General features: G+C 42.1%; 1 protein-coding gene across 1 annotated transcript in view; it reads left to right on the top strand.

The window, feature by feature from the left end:
* The window catches only part of LOC138740384 (transmembrane channel-like protein 2-A), a 106546-nt gene that overhangs the window by 26798 nt on the left and 60870 nt on the right, over positions 1-18878 (top strand). The window contains exons 4-5 of the mRNA XM_069892959.1: positions 13515-13661; positions 16106-16196. Of these exons, the coding sequence (XP_069749060.1) occupies positions 13515-13661; positions 16106-16196 (238 nt within the window). The remainder of the gene's footprint in view (positions 1-13514; positions 13662-16105; positions 16197-18878) is intronic.

Here is an 18878-nt window from a genome sequence, read left to right as displayed (position 1 = left end):
GGGACATCCCGGGGGTGCGTGCTTAGTCCACAGCTCTTCACTTTGCTGACCAATGACTGTGGAACTAAACACAGCTCAAATCACATCATCGAGTTCACTGACAACATGACTGTGGTGGGCCTTGTTAGTAGGAATGAGGAGGCAGCGTCCAGAAATGAGGTGCAGCACCTAACGGACTGGTGCAGAGCCAACAACCTGTATCTGAACGTTAAAAAAACAAAAGAGATGATTGTTGACTTCAGGAGGGCCTGGGGGGGGGGTACCACACTCTGCAAACCATTGAGGTCGTCAAGAGAATCAAATTGCTTGAAGTGCACTTGGACGCTTTATGGTGGTATACCACCAGCCTATTGCAGGGGGCAACCTCTGTACCTGCAGGAGAGTAAAGGGGACAGGGCTACACCTGGCTGGCTGTCAATCAGTTGACCTGAATGGATCAAGTCCAACCTGGTCAGGTGTCAATCACCCTCCGGGATATAAGCCTGTGCTGGCTTCCAAAGTCTCTCTCAGAGTTACTGCAGCTACAGCCAGCCTGGCTCTGTGGAAGTCTTTGTGGATTAAAGCCTGTTGTACAGTCTTTACCTTGTGTGTGTCTGATTCTGGCTAACAGCACACCACAATTTAATCCACAATTTTTCCCATGGCTGCCATGGAAAAACTCCTGAACTCAGGGAGCCTTGATGTCGACCCATGCCACCTGGAAGCCCAGACATGCTTCGAGATCTGGCAGCACGCGGTCGAAACAATCATCGAGGTGCATGTAGACGGCATCCTGGACTCAGATCAGAAGAAGCTGGTCCTACTCCAGCCAAAGCTGGGTCCCCTCGCTTTCCAGGCAACCAAAGGCTGCTCCAAGTACAAGTACAAGTACAAGGAAGCAATGGACACTCTCAAGAACTTGTACAAGCCCCCCATGAATGCGGTCTTTGCAAGGTACCCCCTCAACCCCTGAGCCCAGCAACCTGGGGAGATGGCTGAGTCTTACCTGGGACACCTGTGAGAGTTGGCCCGAGCATGTCTGGCTGAACCTGGGGTAGGCACAGAGGAGGTCGAGAGGATGATCTGGGACACTTTCTGAGGGCTATGCTTGAGGGCCATCTGGCAGAAGTTTCTGGAAGATAGTATCTATGCCCTGACCAAGGCTCTGGAAGTGGTCCAAACCCTGGAAGCTGCAGCCTTGTACATCAAGGCCTTCGATTCCAGGCTCCCCCAGGCTCCCTCATGGCCGCCTCACACTGCAGCTGCAGCCCTAGACTGAGCTGGGGAGGAGAATATCGCTGTGGCGTGTGGCCTGCGGCCCTGTAAGAACTGTGGGTACTGGTGTGGGTCAGACCGACAATCGCGCCAAAACTGCCTGGCTAGGCAGTACTGTTCCCGATGTGGCAAGAAAGGCCACTTTGCTAAAGTGTGCCTCTCAAAACCAAGCCGAACGCTGCCAGAAGTAGGTGCTAGTGCGCCGCAGACAGAGACTTTATCAAGGCAGAGGGGCGGCGACTCCTGGTGGAAGATGTCGTAGAGCCCAGTAACAGCCCTTGGAGAGCCCAAGTCCTGATGATCAAAGGGGGAAATAAGCCAAGGATGGTCATGGATTACAGCCAGACCATAAACCGGTACACCCAACTAGACACCTACCCCCTGCCGAGAATAGCTGACATGGTCAAGGAGATAGCCCGCTACTGGGTTTTCTCCATGATTGACCTGAAATCGGCTTATCACCAAATCCCCATCCACCCAAAGGACAAGCCCTACACTATCTTCGAGACGGACGAGTGCCTATACCAGTTCCACCCCTTTGGGGTCATGAACTTTATCAAGGCAGAGGTGCAGCGACTCCTGGTGGAAGATGTCATAGAGCCCAGTAACAGCCCTTAGAGAGCCCAAGTCCTGATGATCAAAGGGGGAAATAAGCCAAGGATGGTCGTGGATTGCAGCCAGACCATAAACCGGTACACCCAACTGGACACCTACCCCCTGCCGAGAATAGTTGACATGGTCAAGGAGTTATCCCGCTACTGGGTTTTCTCCATGATTGACCTGAAATCGGCTTATCACCAAATCCCCCGTCGCATGGTAGACAAGCTGAAAGCGACGTTTCCGTATCTGGATAACATCACTATCTGCGGCCGTGACCAGCAGGACCACGATGCCAACCTGGAGAAATTTTTCCAGATGGCCGGGTAGCTGAACCTCACTTACAACAAGGAGAAATGTGTGTTCAGCACCACCTGCCTCGCCATTCTGGGGTACACCTTGGCCCATGGAGTCGTCGGCCCAGATCCAGAAAGGATGCACCCATTAATGGAGTTACCCCACCCCCCCCACACTAAAGGCCCTCCGCAGGTGCCTTGGCCTTTTCTCCTATTACTCGCAGTGGGTCCCTCGCTTCTTGGACAAGGTCCGCCCACTGGCCCAAGCTACAACGTTTCCCTCCCACCTGAGGTGCAGGCAGCCTTCATGCGCATCAGGCAGGTCCTCTCAGAAGCCATGATGCAGGCCATGGATGAGGACTCCCCCTTACAGGTGGAGAGTGATGCCTCCGATGTAGCCTTCACCGCTACTCTCAACCAAGGGGGCACCCTGTCTCCTTCTTCTCTAGGACCCTCCATGGCTCCAAGCTAGGACATTTCACCATTGAAAAGGAGGCCCAGGCGATTGTGAAAGTGGTCCACCACTGGCGCCACTACCTGGCCAGCAGGAGATTCACCCTCCTCACCAACCAGCAGGCCGTGGCATTCATGTTTAACACTACCCACAAGAGCAAGATCAAGAACGACAACATCTTGCGCTGGAGAGTCGAGCTGGCAACCTACACCTATGACATCCAGTACCACCCGGGGAAGTTTAATGACTCCCCTGATGCCTTTTCTTGGACCTGCACATCTATGCACGACGACAGGCTGCAGGCACTGCATGAGTCCCTCTGCCATCCGGGTGTCACCAGGTTGTACCACTTCATTAAGTCCCAGAACCTGCTGTATACCATCAGGGACGTCAGGGAGATGACTGAGGCCTGCCGGGTCTGCACAGAATGTAAACCCTGCTTCGTCCACTCGCCCCAGCCCCATGTCATAAAGGCCACTCGGCCCTTCGAGCATCTCGGCATGTATTTTAAAGGGCCCCTGCCTTCCTTGAACAGAAACGTCTACTTCCTCATGGTAGTGGACGAGTACTCATGCTTCCCTTTCGCTATCCCTTGCCTGGACACCTCCACAGCCATAGTCATCAGGACCCTGGAGCAGATCTTCACCATGTTTGGCTACCCCGCTTTCATCCACAATGACCGGGGGTCTAGTTTTATGAGTGACGAGCTGCGCCAGTACCTGACGGCGAGGGGCATCGCGACTAGCTCCACAACTTGTTATAACCTGAGAGGCAATGGGCAAATGGAACGTGAAAATGGGGTGGTCTGGAAGGCAGTCTTCCTGGCCCTCAAGTCAAATGGGTTGGGCCATTGAATACTGGCAGGACGCCCTGCCCGAGGCACTCCAGGACATTCAGTTGCTTCTGTGTATGGCTACCAACGAGACCCCTCATGAACATCTGTTCTCGTTCCCCAGGAAGTCGGCAACTGGAATGTCCCTCCCAGCATGGCTCGTGTCCCCGGAACCAGTGCTCCTGAATAAGCACGTATGGGCACACAAGGCCAAACCCCTGTTCGAGCAGGTTTTTCTCCTACACGCGAACCACAACTACGCCTACGTTAGATTCAGCAGTGGCAGGGAGGACACTGTCTCAACCAGGAACCTGGCACCAGCAGGAGCACCCACCATTCCACAGCATCCTTCAGCCCAGGACGATGCCAACCAGGCATACATCCCCGTTCCCAGGCAGCTATGGGGCTCACAGGACCTCCTTGACCACCAGGGCCCCACTTGAGCCACAGGGGAGGAACCTGCCCCCCCCCCCCAGCCCAGCAACGCCTCTACTTCCTGCTAACATTGAGGAAAGTCCATCTCCCTCCCTCCATCCTCACTACATTCTGCAGAGGATGTATTGAGAGCATCCTGTGCAATTGCATCACTGCCTGGTTTGGAAGCTGTACCACCTCAGACCGCAAGACTCTGCAGAGAATATTGAAGTCAGTGGAAAAGATCATTGGGGGTTCTCTTCCTACCATAAAGGACATCTCCAACACTCAAGCAGGCAAAAGGCAACAAATATTGTGAAGAACTCCATGCACCTTTCATGTAAATTGTTCTCCCTTTTGCCATTTGGTAGGAGGTAACAGATTTTTTCCCCCCAAGCCATCAGGCTCTTAAATTCCCAAAACATAAGTAGATAGTGTACCATGGTCTTTTACTGTATATGTCTTAATATTTCAAAGTATTTAACTTCTAATCTAACTTGTATTTATGTAAATATGCTTTGTGGTCCTGGAGAAATGGTATCTTGTCTTTAATGTGCAACCATGGTATGATCGATAAATAGAGGTGACTTGACAGTTCTGGTCATCTCATTATAGAAAGGATGTGGAAGCTATGGAGAGGGTGCAGAGGAGATTTACCTGGATGTACCTGGATTGGAAAATAAGTCTTATGAGGCAAGGTTTGGAGAGCTGGGACTTTTCTCTTTGGAGCATAGAAGGATGAGAGGATACTTGATAGAGGTCTACAAGATTATGAAAGGCACAGATATGTTAGAGAGCTAGCACCTTTCCCCAGGACAAGAATAGCAAACACCAGAGGACTTCTGTACAAAGAGAAGGGAGGGAAGTTTAGGGGAGACATCAGGGGTACATTTTTTTATGTAGAGAGTTGTGGGTGCCTGTAAGCCTTGCCAGGGATGGTGGTGAAGGCTGAAACATTAGGGGCATTTAAGAGACTCTTGGACAGATAGATGGATGCAAGAAAAATAGAGGGTTATGTGTAGGGAGGTTTTAGTTATTTTAAGGAATATATGAGTTGGCACAACATTTAGGGCTGAAGGGCCTGTACTCTGTAGTGTTCTATGTTCTAATTATTGAGTGACATGTATGGAATGGTGTTATTTGGGGCCACAAACATTTGAGTCAAATGGCACAAATTGTTGTATGGTTTAGAATAGGATGACATGGGTGGCAAACAGCACCAGCAACTGGAGTTCGAATCCCATGCTGTCTGTAAGGAGTTTGTATGTTCTCACCATGTCTGTGTAGGTTTTCCCCGGGGGCTCCGGTTTCCTCCCATCGTTCAAAAATGTACCGGGGATGTAAATTAATTGGGTGTAAATTGAGCAGCACGGGAACATTGGTTGAAATGGTCTGTTACCATGCTGTATGTCTACATTAAAAAAAAATTAATGTCTCAGATCCTCCAAGCCCTTTCTTTTGTGTGTTCTGCCGATAAAAAGATGAGGGATCATCAGCAGATCCATGAGGTTGTGATGTGGTTGGGTAGGGGATCAATAGTGGGTGTGATTAAACAGAGGATCAATAGGAGCATTTCGGTATGGGGTTGAATGAGAGATTGTTTGGGCTTTGGATAGAGGTTTTGATCACAAGAGAGGCATGGAGGTGTCAACCTGTGTGGGTTGAGAACAGTGCAGGGCCTGTTGGAGAGCCACTGTGAGTGGCAAGTACTTTACTTACAGTGGGGCTTACCTGTGTTGGTTTCCCAATGACTGATTCCATGGGTTGGGAAATTCTTAGGGAGGTCTGAGGACACCTATACATGGACTAAGATCAGGCTGTGAAGTTCAGGCATGTGCTGCATACCTTTGGGTTCCAATGTACATGTCCAAGGCCTTCCTGAGTGAAGGAATTGGAAGCATGGACAACCTGGAAAGAAGATGGCAGACCTTGTGGACTTGACAGGATTCCCTTTTGTAATTGATTTTTTTTTCTTTATTGAAGCTGAGTTGTACAGTAAAACATGTCACTATCTAATCCAATTATTAAGTCTTATTTTATAGTGAAATTACTTTCGGCTGCTCATGTTAGAAAACAGGCTGATTTCCTGATTTAGCCAGTCTGTCTCATATGAAATTATGTCTGATCTTTTTGTGATAAGAACTTTAAAACATTGAAATTAAAAAGGGACTGGGTTGGACATGTAGTGTCTTCTTTGTTTAATTCTAACGCAAGAGGTGTGGTAATTTTGATATAAAAAATAATCTTCCAATTAAAATCCAAAATGTTGTGAAGGACCTGCAGGGAGATATGTAATGGTACATTGTCAAGTATATTCTGAGTTATGGACTTTAAAAAATTTGTTTGCTCCAAATATTGATGATGAGAAATTTATTTCAGAAACATTTCTTAATTTAGCAGAGGCACAAAAATATTATAATAGGAGGGTATTTTAATTTCTGTTTAGATCCATTATTTAGATAGATCCATTTGAGTAGCGACAAGAATAAAAGCAGCAAAGCTACATTGGTATTAATGAGAGACTTGAATTTAATAAACATATGGAGGAGGATTAATCCTGAATAGAAGGATTATTCATTTTATTCGAGTAGGCATGATTCTTATTATAGAATAGATTTATTTTTAATTTCAGCAAAAATGAAAACTAGGATTCTTGAACGTGATTATAAACCGAGGATCCTATCTGATCACTTGCCTTCATAAATAACGATTGAAATGCTCGACAAGGAGAAAATGGTTTATAGGTGGAGATTGAATTCTTTATTATTGAAAAGAAAAGATTTTTGTGAGTTTGTTAGAACAAAAATTCAGACATTTTGTGATATAAATTTGAACAGTAAATGATAAGTTTATTATACAGGATGCTTTGAAAGCATATTTAAGAGGTCAAATTATAAGATTTACTTCTAAAATTAAAAAGGAGTATATGAGAGAGACTGATGAGTTTGAAAGAGAAATAACAGTTTTGGAAATGGATCTTCAAACATGGGTTCTGAAGATAAGCACAGACAATTAATGAATAAAATACTTGAGTATAAAACATTACAAAATACAGAACAAAGAGGCAATTACAAGAACAAAACAAAGATATTATGAATTAGGTGAAAGATCACATAAAGTACTTACTTGGTGAATAAAAACAGAGCAGGCCTCAAGAATTAATGCAATTAAAAAGGACACTAATGTTATTACATAAGCCTCAAGAAATAAATGAATCCTATAAGAAATTTTATTCAAAATTGTATAGCTCAGAATCTTTAAAAGACAAAAATAAAATAGATAGATATTTATCACAGATAACTTTGCCTAGATTAAGTTTGGAAGAGCAAATTGAATTGACTGCTCCATTTACTCAGTTAGAGGTAAGGGAGACTATGAGTTCATTGCAGAGTAATAAATCTCCAGGGGAGGATGGATTCTCACCTGCATTTTATAAAGAATTTAAAGATTTATTAATTCATATTTTTATGGAAGTATTAGATAAGGCTTCAAAAACACATACTCTCCCAGAATCATTTTTGATAGCAATAATTACAGTAATACCAAAAAAATGGAGACCTTTAAAAGGCTTCATCTTATTCTTTTTTTTTCTTTGGCTTGGCTTTGCAGATGAAGATTTATGGAGGGGTATGTCCATGTCTGCTGCAGGCTCATTGGTGACTGACAAGTCCAATGTGGTATAGGCAGGCACGGTTGCAGCGGTTGCAAGGGAAAATTGGTTGGTTGGGGTTGGGTGTTGGGTTTTTCCTTCTTTGTCTTTTGTCAGTGAGGTGGGCTCTGCGGTCTTCTACAAAGGAGGTTGCTGCCCGCCGAACTGTGAGGCGCCATGATGCACGGTTGGAGGCGATATCAGCCCACTGGCAGTGGTCAATGTGGCAGGCACCAAGAGATTTCTTTAAGCAGTCCTTGTACCTCTTCTTTGGTGCACCTCTGTCTCGGTGGCCAGTGGAGAGCTCGCCATATAACACAATCTTGGGAAGGCTTCCAAAGGCGTTATTTGCCTTGGCGAGTCTATTGTCTATCTCGTTGTCGATCCTTGGATCAGATGAAATGGTGCAGCCGAGGTAGGTAAACTGGTTGACCGTTTTGAGTTCTGTGTGCCCGATGGAGATGTGGGGGAGGTTGGTAGTCATGGTGGGGAGCTGGCTGATGGAGGACCTCAGTTTTCTTCAGGCTGACTTCCAGGCCAAACATTTTGGCAGTTTCCGCGAAGCAGGACGTCATGCGCTGGAGAGCTGGCTCTGAATGGGAAACTAAAGCGGCATCGTCTGCAAAGAGTAGTTCACGGACAAGTTGCTCTTGTGTCTTTGTGTGAGCTTGCAGGTGCCTCAGATTGAAGAGACTCCCATTCATGTGGTACCGGATGTAAACAGCGTCTTCATTGTTGAGGACTTTCATGTCTTGTTTCAGGATCATGCTGAAGAAGATAGTAAAGAGGGTTGGTGCGAGGACACAGCCTTGCTTCACGCCGTTGTCAATGGAAAAGCGTTTGAAGAGCTCATTGCTGTATCTGACATGACCTTGTTGGTTGTTGAGGAACTTGGGGGGCATCCGAGGTGCTCTAGTATTTGTCAAAGCCCTTTTCTACTCACGGTGTCAAAGGCTTCGGTGAGGTCAACAAAGGTGATGTAGAGTCCTTTGTTTTGTTCTCTGCACTTTTCTTGGAGCTGTCTGAGGGCAAAGACCATCTCAGTAGTTCCTCTGTTTGTGCAAAAGCCACACTGTGATTCTGGGAGGACATTTTTGGCAACACTAGGTATTATTCTATTAAGGAGAATCCTAGCGAAGATTTTGCCTGCAATGGAGAGCAGCGTGATTCCCCTGTAGTTTGAGCAGTCTGATTTCTCGCCTTTGTTTTTGTACAGGGTGATGATGATGGCATCACGAAGGTCCTGAGGCAGCTTTCCTTGGTTCCAGCAGAGCATGAAAAACTCATGCAGTTTGGCATGCAGAGTTTTGCCGCCAGCCTTCCAGACCTCTGGGGGGATTCCATCCATACCTACTGCTTTGCAACTTTTCAGTTGTTCAATTGCCTTATATGTCTCTTCCCGGGTGAGGACCTCATCCAGCTCGAGACTCAAGGGCTGTTGAGGGAGCTGAAGCAGGGCAGATTCTTGGACTGAGCGGTTGGCACTGAAAAGAGATTGGAAGTGTTCTGACCATCGATTGAGAATGGAGATCTTATCGCTGAGGAGGACTTCACCGTCTGAGCTGCGCAGAGGGCTTTGGACTTGGGGTGAGGGGCTGTACACAGCCTTTAGTGTCTCATAAAAACCCCTGAAGTCACCAATGTCGTCGCTAAGCTGGGTTCATTTGGCGAAGCTAGTCCACCACTCATTTTGGATCTCCCGGAGTTTGCGAGACCATTATTAAATACAGCTTATAAGATTGTTGCAAAAATTTTGGCAAATAGAATGACTAAACTATATAAATTAATAAATATGGATCAGACAGGTTTTGTAAAAAAGAGACAGTCAATTGGAAATGCAACCAGATTACTTAGTATAATCCATTTTATGCAAAAAAAAAGAGATTTGAGTGTTTCAGTGGCTCTTGATGAAGAAAAAGCATTTGATAGACAGGAATGGGACTTTTTGTTTAAGGTGTTGGAAAAATTTGAATTTGGATTGACTTTTGTAAACTGGATTAGGGGATTACATAATAATCCTAAAGGTAAAGTAGTGACCAACAAACAAATATCTGCACCATTTCATTTGGTGGGGTCAAGTGGACAAGAATGTCCCTTATTCCCAACTTTGTTTATTTTAGCTATAGAACTACTTGCAGAAGCATTTCAGAATGATTTGGAAATTAAGGGATTTAGGGTTGGTCAAGAAGAGCATAACATTAGTTTATTTGTAAATTATTTTTTAATACATTTGACTGAACCAGAGACTTCTTTACTAAAATTGTATGTTAAATTGGAAAAAATATGTAAAGATTTGGCTTAATAAATAAATTGGGATAAAAGTGATATTATGCCATAACGGAAGGAGACTATAGTCAATGCCAAAGGGATACCCAGTTTAAATGGCCAAAAGATGCTTTGAAAAATTTAAGGATTTGTACAGATAATAATCTGAAAAATTTATATAAATTGAATTATTTATTATTATATAAAAAGTTTGAAGAAAATTGTAAAAAATAGATCAATTTACCTATAACTTTAGTGGGATGGGTTAATTGTATTAAGATGAATATATTTCCAAGAATACAATATCTTTTTCAAACATTATCTATTTTAATACCTCAAAAAATGTTTTCAAGAATTGAAGAAATATATAAGGAAATTCCTTTGGAAAGGTAAAATGTCAAGAGTTTATATAGACAAATCAACATGGAAATATTAATGGGGAATCTTACAGCTTCGAATTTCAAAAACTACTATCGAGCAACACAAATGAAATTTTTAGCTTCTTTTTTTGAAATTTGGGTTAAAATAGAATTGAATAAAATAGGAGAAGAAGAATACATATACAAATGGGTTGCAAAATTGACGGTAGGTGAAATAGAAACAACATTGAAGTACCTAATTAATATCTGGAATAAAATAAATGAGCACCTAAAATCCCTTTGATTAAAAATTCTCATATCTTTTTCAAAAGATAATCAATTTTTATATATTTGGTTTTGTAAGGGAAATATTAATGTCAAAGATTGATATGAAAGAGTCAATTAATGTCATTTGAACAACTGAGAAATAAATATGGAATTACCCAAAATACTCTTTTGTTATTTTCAATTGAGAGCATATTTGAGGGACAAGCTAGGACCTTATTGTAGTGAAGTAGAAATTCTTATTAGGAGAGGAATTGTTAAGAAGTTTACTTCTATAAAATATTCTTTATTACAAATAAGATCTCCTAAACATGGAGTTCATAAATCTAGACAGAGGTGGGAACTAGATTTGAATATTGCAATTGATGAGTGAAGATGATCAGATCATTGCAGAGATTGTATGACTATTAATGTAAGGAATAGATTAGTTCAGTATAATGTTTTACATCAGTGATATATTACACCACAAAAATTGAATAGATTGATATCAGACCTATTCGATCAATGTTTTAGGTGTGGTGAGAATGTAGGAACTTTTTTTACATTCAACTTGATCTTGTCCTAAGGGAAGACCTTTTTGGGTGGATTTAGCAAATTTCTGGAACAAGTTACAGGTGTTGTATTTCTGCAAAATCCATATTTATTTTTATTAAGAAATATTGAATGATCAAGACCTAAATTAAAACTATCAAGGATTGGAATTTGTTAAAGTTGAATTAGCAGTGACCAGGAAATGTATTGCAGTTACGTGGAAATCAGCTACACATGTGGGTATGACAAGATGGAATGCAGAAATTCAAAGTTGTATTCCTCTGGAAAAAATTAGAGATAATTTGAGAAATAAATATGGTATGATTTTACAAATTTGCAATGTTGTGTTTCCTGTGCTTCTGGACCTGTGAAAAACTCTTCTGAATTGTACTAAAGAACTCTGTTTAAATATGTGTTAGACAGCATCTCTCTTTGCAATCCTGAAAGTTTCTTCTCTTTCTTTTATTTTACATAACTATATTGTATCTTTAATATTAATTATTTTGACAGTAGAGGTTTGGGGGGATGTGGGGGATGTTTTGGGGTGGATAATATACTGTTTTGTATGTAGTTTCTAGTTTGTTTTCTTTTTGCAATTTTTATTACTATATTAATCTTTGACTCCTACATATATGGAGAAATTTTTTAAAAAAATATTCAAAGAAAAAGAACTTTAAAACAATCTACATGTAACTAATTATGAATTCAGGGTTTCCATGCTTAAATATTGCTCTCAGCACTCACTGCTAGGAAAGAGGCTGCCTGATTCTGGAGCTTTCACAGTTCTATATTTTGATATTCGATAGAAAAACAGAGCTCAATGCCCTACATTTACTTTAAAAGCTCATCAGAGAATACTGTCCAAATTCTGAGTAGATACAAGGAGTATTGTCTATCTGGTAGCAATGAGAAATCACTGTAATCAAAGCTTTTTACCGAGGCATTGATGCTGTAAGACTGTATGAGTCTATGTTAGGGTTAGGGGGGGTTAGGGTTATCTTCGAGCTATTAGATGCTTCTGAAATGTTTGTTTTATATGGGTTGAAATGTTTCAGAAACAGTCAGAATATCTGGAAAAGATTCAATGGCCTATAATTTGGGCGAAGTCTGATTGTGAGACTTAGCAGGCTGTATTCTTTGCTTATTTTGTCAGCAGGGAAGGACTGGATATAGCACATGATGATCTTTCAGGTGTAGAGGTCTTGCCATGGAGAATCCACCCAAGAGCTTCAGCAAGATTTTTAACTAAGGTCTGCACCAGTTTGTCACTTCACACCTCAATTTCTGGATGTCACTTGTGAGAATTGTTAGGATAGATTTTCAACTTTGGTACTTGGGCAGTTAAGAGTTGCTGGAGGAACTGAGAAGAGCAACCTTTGATGACGGGGTTGGATGTCCACAGAACCCATTGGACTGTCCTTCCATTCCTATTAACAAAGCTTCAAAGGTTCATTTTATTGACACGTAATAATACATTAAATATGCAATATACCTGACATACTTCAGCTTTTGTCTGCTGTAAGGCAAACAAAGAGTCACCATGATCATTGTCCAGTGCCCATAACAACAGGAGGAAGAGAGGCAAAAGAGAGTCACTTCAGAGTTACCTCCAATGCTCCCACACCCTCTGCAGCTGCACAGACTCCAGTTCAAACCCCAAGGTCAGATCCAAACATCTAATACTATCAGAAAGCCTTCAGAGCCTGAAGCCCTTCAGGAGCCCTTCTTGCTCTCGGCACCTTCTCGAGTCCCAGTTCCAATAGTTGGTTCCCATGAGCCAATCTCCAGCAGCCCACAGCCTGTATGGGTCCATCAGCCGCTGACCCCCTTGCTGGTCCATTGCCATGTTTACCTTCCCTCGTAGGATCACCTCCTATGCTTCTCCTTCTCAGTGGGGGATGCGGGGGTGGTGGTGTTCTTAGCATTTCAGGTGCCCTGCGCCAGTCCTCTGCTCCTCAGAGACTGAATCCATCGTGATATGCTGTGCCACTTTGGGCACAGACCCTGTGGTTGCAGGATTTTAAACTAAAGCACTGTTGGCTCCTTTAATAGGCCATTTAAAGCCTGTACAGAGCCATCCGCGTCACAACCGGGCAGTAGGACCCTACAAAGCAGCACTGTGTCTCCAGTTCCCGCTTGTTGTTGGAAAAAATCTATGCTGCTCAATGAATTGCTAAATAAACTTGATACATTATTATTTGTAGGGTGATGTGATGTTTTTGTTCATTCGTTTCAGCCAATATGTTATATTTACGAAACAGTTTAAACAGACTCTATGAATATAGGTCGGCCATGATCAAGATTTTCTCTACGCTTCAACTTGTTTAAAGAAATGGAAGGATAGTCCATTGGGTTCTGAAGAACATCCAGTCCTATCAATAAATATATGGCTTTTCTCAGTTCATCCAACAACTCATAACTTCTCCCGAAATTTCCAGCACATAACTTCTCCCGAAAGTTGTTTGGGATATATTTGTCCATGGATCAAAATTGTGAACCCTCTCCCGATAATTCTCAAGTAACGTCCAGGACTTGAGTTATTTACATCTATGACAGTTTTATTTTTGTTTTCTTGCAGCTCATCATCAGGCTCGTCAGACAGCGAAGATTCTCTGTCGGAGGGAGAACTTGCAAAGGTTTTGGAAGAAGTGGAAGAGAAAAAGAAGCTTATAGCAACCATACGAAACAAAGCCTGGCGAATGAAAAGAAAACTTTCAAAACTGAAGTAATTGATTTGCAGTTTATTCCGAATAACGAAACAATATAAATGTTGTAACTAAATTCATGCTTTTCATAATTGGATAACTAATTATTTAAACCTGTCTGTTTATTTAAAGAAAAAAAGAAAGAAATATAATAGAAAACAAGCTTAGTTCCAGTAACATAACTTCTCCCGAAAGTTGTTTGGGATATATTTGCATAGTGTATATTTTGCAACATTATGTAAACATGTGGATTTAATTTTAAAGAAACTAATTTTGAAGTCCCCCCCTCCCCTATAAATATCAGTACAGGTATGTCAATGTGGATGTATAAAATGTTTTTGTCCATTATTTTACTTTCACTGAGATATCAATGTTGCCTGGTAAAGTTGTACAAGAGATTGGTGAGGCAACTTTTGGAGCATTGTGTGCAGTTTTGCTCACCTAACCATAGGAAAGATGTCAATCAGATGTGCAGAGAAGGTTTACTAGGATGTTGCCTGGACATTGGGAACTGAGTTATACAGGTTAAGACTTTATTCCCTGGAGCGTAGAAGGATGAGTGGAGATTTGATAGAGGGATTTAAAATTCTGAAGGGGATAGACAGAGTAAATGTAGATAAGCTTTTTCCACTGAGGGTAGGTGAGATACAAACTAAAGGATGTGGGTTAAGAGTGAAAGGGGGAACATGAGGAGTGACTTCTTCACACAGAGATTGGCGGGGGTGTGGAATGAACTGCCAGCTGAGATGGTAAAAGTGGGTTCAATTTTAAAATTTAAGAGGAATTTGGATGGGTACGTAGATGGGAGAGTTATGGAGGGCTATGGACTGGGTGTAGGCCAATGGGACTAGGCAAAAAAAAATAGTTTGGCACAGACTAGAAGGGCCAAAGGGGCCTCTTTTGTGCTGTAATGTTCTATGGTTCAAAGTATTTTATACACATTCATTATCTTTTCTTTGTTTATATATGAACAAAGTGAGTTCGAAAAGACATTTGTGCAAAGGTTTTTGTCTCTGAGTGAAAGAATTTTGCTATATATATATATAGAAAATCGGTCTTTCAATTATTTTAAAGTAAGTTTTGGTAAGAAGTATTCAGGTTTTTAAACCCAAAGTATGTGTATTATCTAGTCCAGATGAATCTTCTCATCAGTGTCTAGAAATGGCCCCACTATTTTAGGCATCTTCCACAGAGGACTTTCAAGGGCCCAGTACAAATCATTGTTTTTGGGGAAGCAGGCTAGTGTGAAGTTAATTGAAACATTAATTAGTCATGAACATTGACCATGGCTTGGCATAAAAATTTGTGTTCGGATTCATACAATTTCACCATGCAGAAACCAGCCGTTCGGCTCAACTTGCTCATGTGATAGGTTATCAAGCAACGCTCGTCAAAAAGGTTCAGCATTGAGAAAATACAAACATCGTGAAGGTTAAAAAAAAACTGATGCTTGCAGTTGTCGCCATTGAAGCATGATTAATGTGGTAACTAGCACAATGCTATAACAGCACCAGGGAGCCGGCTTCAAATCCTGCGCTGTCTGTAACGAGTTTGCACGTTCTCCCCACATCTGTGTGGGATTTCCCCAGGTGCCCTAGTTTCCTCCCGCCATCCTAAACGTACGGGATTGTGGGTGAAAGTGGGCAGCACAGGATTAAATGACGGAATCTGCTTCTACAATGCAGTAAATAAATTTAAAAATCACATTAAAATATATATATTAATATTTATTGTGTTTTTACCAGAACCTTGTAGGTCCTGTATTTAAATGATTATACATTGTTACAAACACAAAACCTCACTAAAGTCAGTATTTATGCTTTAGTGAACTGGCTGTGAGATGGTTCATCAGACAGTAGAACCCTGCTCCTATTTTTTTTTTGGTGATTAAGTGTCAGAGAAATTCATCCCATGTTAGTGAGACTAAACACATCATATAAGCAATAAACTGTAGGCAGGGTCAGTAAACAAGAAGATGCAGGAAAATTGGAACAACATTCAAAAGTGCTGGACGAGCTCAACAGGACATGCAGCACCCGTGAAAAGCAGTGGGGATAACAGAAGGTCAATGTGAGAATGTCACAGAACTCCCATTGTAGAGTGGAGGACATTTTCTGCAGGGATAGGAATACCTCGAAGAGACTTGGCAGTGAAGCAGCAAAGCGAAGGTGAAACAAGATGATGGATGCTGCAGGACCTGCTGACTTCCTCCAGTACTTTTATGTATTGCACATCACTCTGACACTAACAGATCAAGTATTTAGCAGACTAGGATGAATTTTACAACAAAAATAATTTGTCACTAACAAATTTGAAAGTATTTCTGGTGTCTGATTGGAGTTTACAGTATGGAATCGGAGGGATACCCATGGAGTTTAAAGGCTGATGATTGCTTCCTTTTAAGACATACAAAATGATCTCTCAGTGGCTATAAACTTAATCAGTTTTAACTTCTGTTTGACAGGGAATCCCAGGCATTTGTAGAGAAATTTGAAGGAGCTCTGGGGAAAGGGAAAGGTAGAAAGTTTTATGCCTACAAAGTGATGATGCTGAAGGTTAGTATCTGACATTCATTTTATTCCAAAACAAATCTCATTAGGTTGTTGATGTACAAAGCACATCATTCACATATCTTTAAAACACCTAATAGTTATCTCCAGGGGTTTCCCTGCTCTCATTACAGCATGGGAGAATGAATCTTGTATTGCCTGGCTCATAGGACCAACTTTGTATAGTTAGGTCAAAGGATTCAGGACGTTTTTCCAACCACAAAACTCTCAGTCTCGTATCATTCAAGTTAGTCTGGCATCGGTAGTTGGAAAGTTATTGGAGTCAATCCTCAAGGACCAGGTTATAATATACCTCGAGGTGCATGGCGTGATAGGTCTAAGGTCCATGAAGTGAAGATCCTGCCTGATCAACCTATGGGAACTTTTGAGGAAATCTCAAATAAGTTGGATGAGGGAGAGGCTGTGGATTTTCAAAAGACCTTCGATAAGGTGCCGCATAAGAGGCTGATTAATAAGATGAGAGCCCGTGGAATTACAGGAAAGATATTAGATTGGGTGGACCATTGGGTGAAAGCAAAGGGTGGGAATAAAGGGGTTCTGGTTGGTTGCCGGTTGCTAGTGCTATTCTGCAGGGATCTGTGTTGGGGCCGCCTCTTTTTAAAATAAATATTGATGATTTAGATTATGGACCAACTGGTTTTGTGGCGAAGTTTGCAGATGACACCAAGATAGGAGGTGAAGCAGGAAGTGTTGAAGAAACTGAAAGGTTGCAGACAGTTGAGGAGAGTGGACAGAGAAATGGCAGATGAGATACAAGGTTGAGAAATGTACGGTTGTACATTTTGGAAGAAGAAATAAACAGGCAGATCATTATTTGGATGGGGAGAAAATTCAAAATTCGGAAGCCCAAAGGGACTTGGGGGTCCTTATGTAGGATAACCTAAAGGTTAAATGGATCGGCAGTAAAGAAAGTGATTGCGATATTGGCATTCATTTTAAGGGGAATAAGGAGGTGTTGGTGAGACCTCATTTGGAGAACTGTGTGGAGTTTTGGGCCTCTTATCTTAGAAAGGGTGCAATAACATTGGAGAGAGTACAGAGAAGATTTACCAGGATGATTCCTGGAAGGCAATGGCTAACATATGAGGAACACTTAGTGGATCTTGGACTGTATTCATTGGAATATGGAAGAATGAGAGAGGATTTCATCTAAACATTTTGAATGCTGAATGGATTGGACAGAGTAGATGTGATTAAGATGTTTCTTTTGGTGGATGAATCCAGGACAAGAGGGCACAATCTTAGAATTAGAAGGTACTGTTACGAGCCCAAAGGACCCCATAACCCAGCAGCGATAGATATTCACCAAGACAAATGGTTACTTAAATAAAAGTTGCTTTTAATTGTCTTTAAACATGAAAACAGGATCACACTTAACCTAATTTATCCCCCTTCTAGTTCTAAGTACAGGTATATGTAATGTGTGTGTAATTTTAGAGAAGTTCTTTGATTCACAGTCCAATCTCACTTCTCATTCCTCCAAGATCAGTGGTTGCAGGCAGTTCTTATACTGTGCACAGAATTTAACATTTATAAACTTCACCAGGCTTTGGTGCTTGAAAGGTAAATGGTTTCTGCTCAGGAAGGTTCTTGTCAGTTTTCAGAGAGAGATTTGTTGTTTGCTGGACACAAACTGATCCCTTCTAATCAGCCACATCATGGTCTTGCCGAAGAAAGGTCACCACAGAGTTCCTTTTTGTTTCACTTATTTTAAATGAAAATTAGGCAGCCAGTCCTCTCCTCTTGTTTGGACCACAAGAGCTTTGACCAGGATGACCTAAACACTCACAACCTGTTTTCCAAATGGGATTTTTCCACACACTTTCCAGCTTGTCCTGTTCCAGTCCCAGCTGCTGCTGCTAAACTGTCGCACTGCAGAACTGATCTCTCTCTCTCTCTCTCTCTCTCTCTCTCACTCAGTGAAAAAGCTGTTCAATTCTCTCTGCTTGCAAAACCGCATGATGCTCTTAGAACAGCAAGCTGCACTCCCAGACAGCCTGCAGCTCCGAACTACTCCTCCAATCTCTTTCATCTGCTGCTTTTCAAAACAACAACCCATTAGTGAAGTCGCTTGGGCACTCCCAAAAGCTTTTGCAAAGACACTCAGAGTCAACCTGTCTGCTTTAAATGAGATCTGTTTTGAAGTGTTTGTATGAGACCTGCACTAAAAAACCTGTCTCAATTTATCTCCCAAAAACATAACTATTTTAAATACAAACACAACTTAATCTGTCACAGTACCCATTTAAAACAAAGATGAGGAGAAATTTCTTTTGCCAGAGGGTTGTGGATTTGTGGAATTCATTGCTACATACAGCTGTGGAGGCCCGATCATTGCGTAAATTTAAAAGGGAGATTGACAGGTATCTAATTAGTCAGGGTATGAAAGGATATGGGGAAAAGGCAGGAACTTGGAACTTGATGAGAGAACAGTTTAGCTCAGGGTGGATTTGTGGAACAGACTCGATGGGACGAATGGCCTACTTCTGTTCCTTTATCTTGTGATCTTGTGTAGTTTTCAGAATTAATGTGTTAAAAGCTGAAAGGAAGGACATGGTGGGATAAAGTAGTAGCAGTTAGGACAACGGGAAATATAGGAGGCTTCTGAAAACTAGAAATTGTGGCAGCTCACCACTAGGCAGGTGAACCGGCCCCACTTGTAAGTCA

The sequence above is a fragment of the Narcine bancroftii genome, chromosome 1 (assembly GCF_036971445.1).
Source record: "Narcine bancroftii isolate sNarBan1 chromosome 1, sNarBan1.hap1, whole genome shotgun sequence".
Lineage (NCBI taxonomy): Eukaryota > Metazoa > Chordata > Chondrichthyes > Torpediniformes > Narcinidae > Narcine > Narcine bancroftii.
Note: the sequence above shows the minus strand (reverse complement) of the source record. Positions and strands in the feature narration are given on the sequence as shown.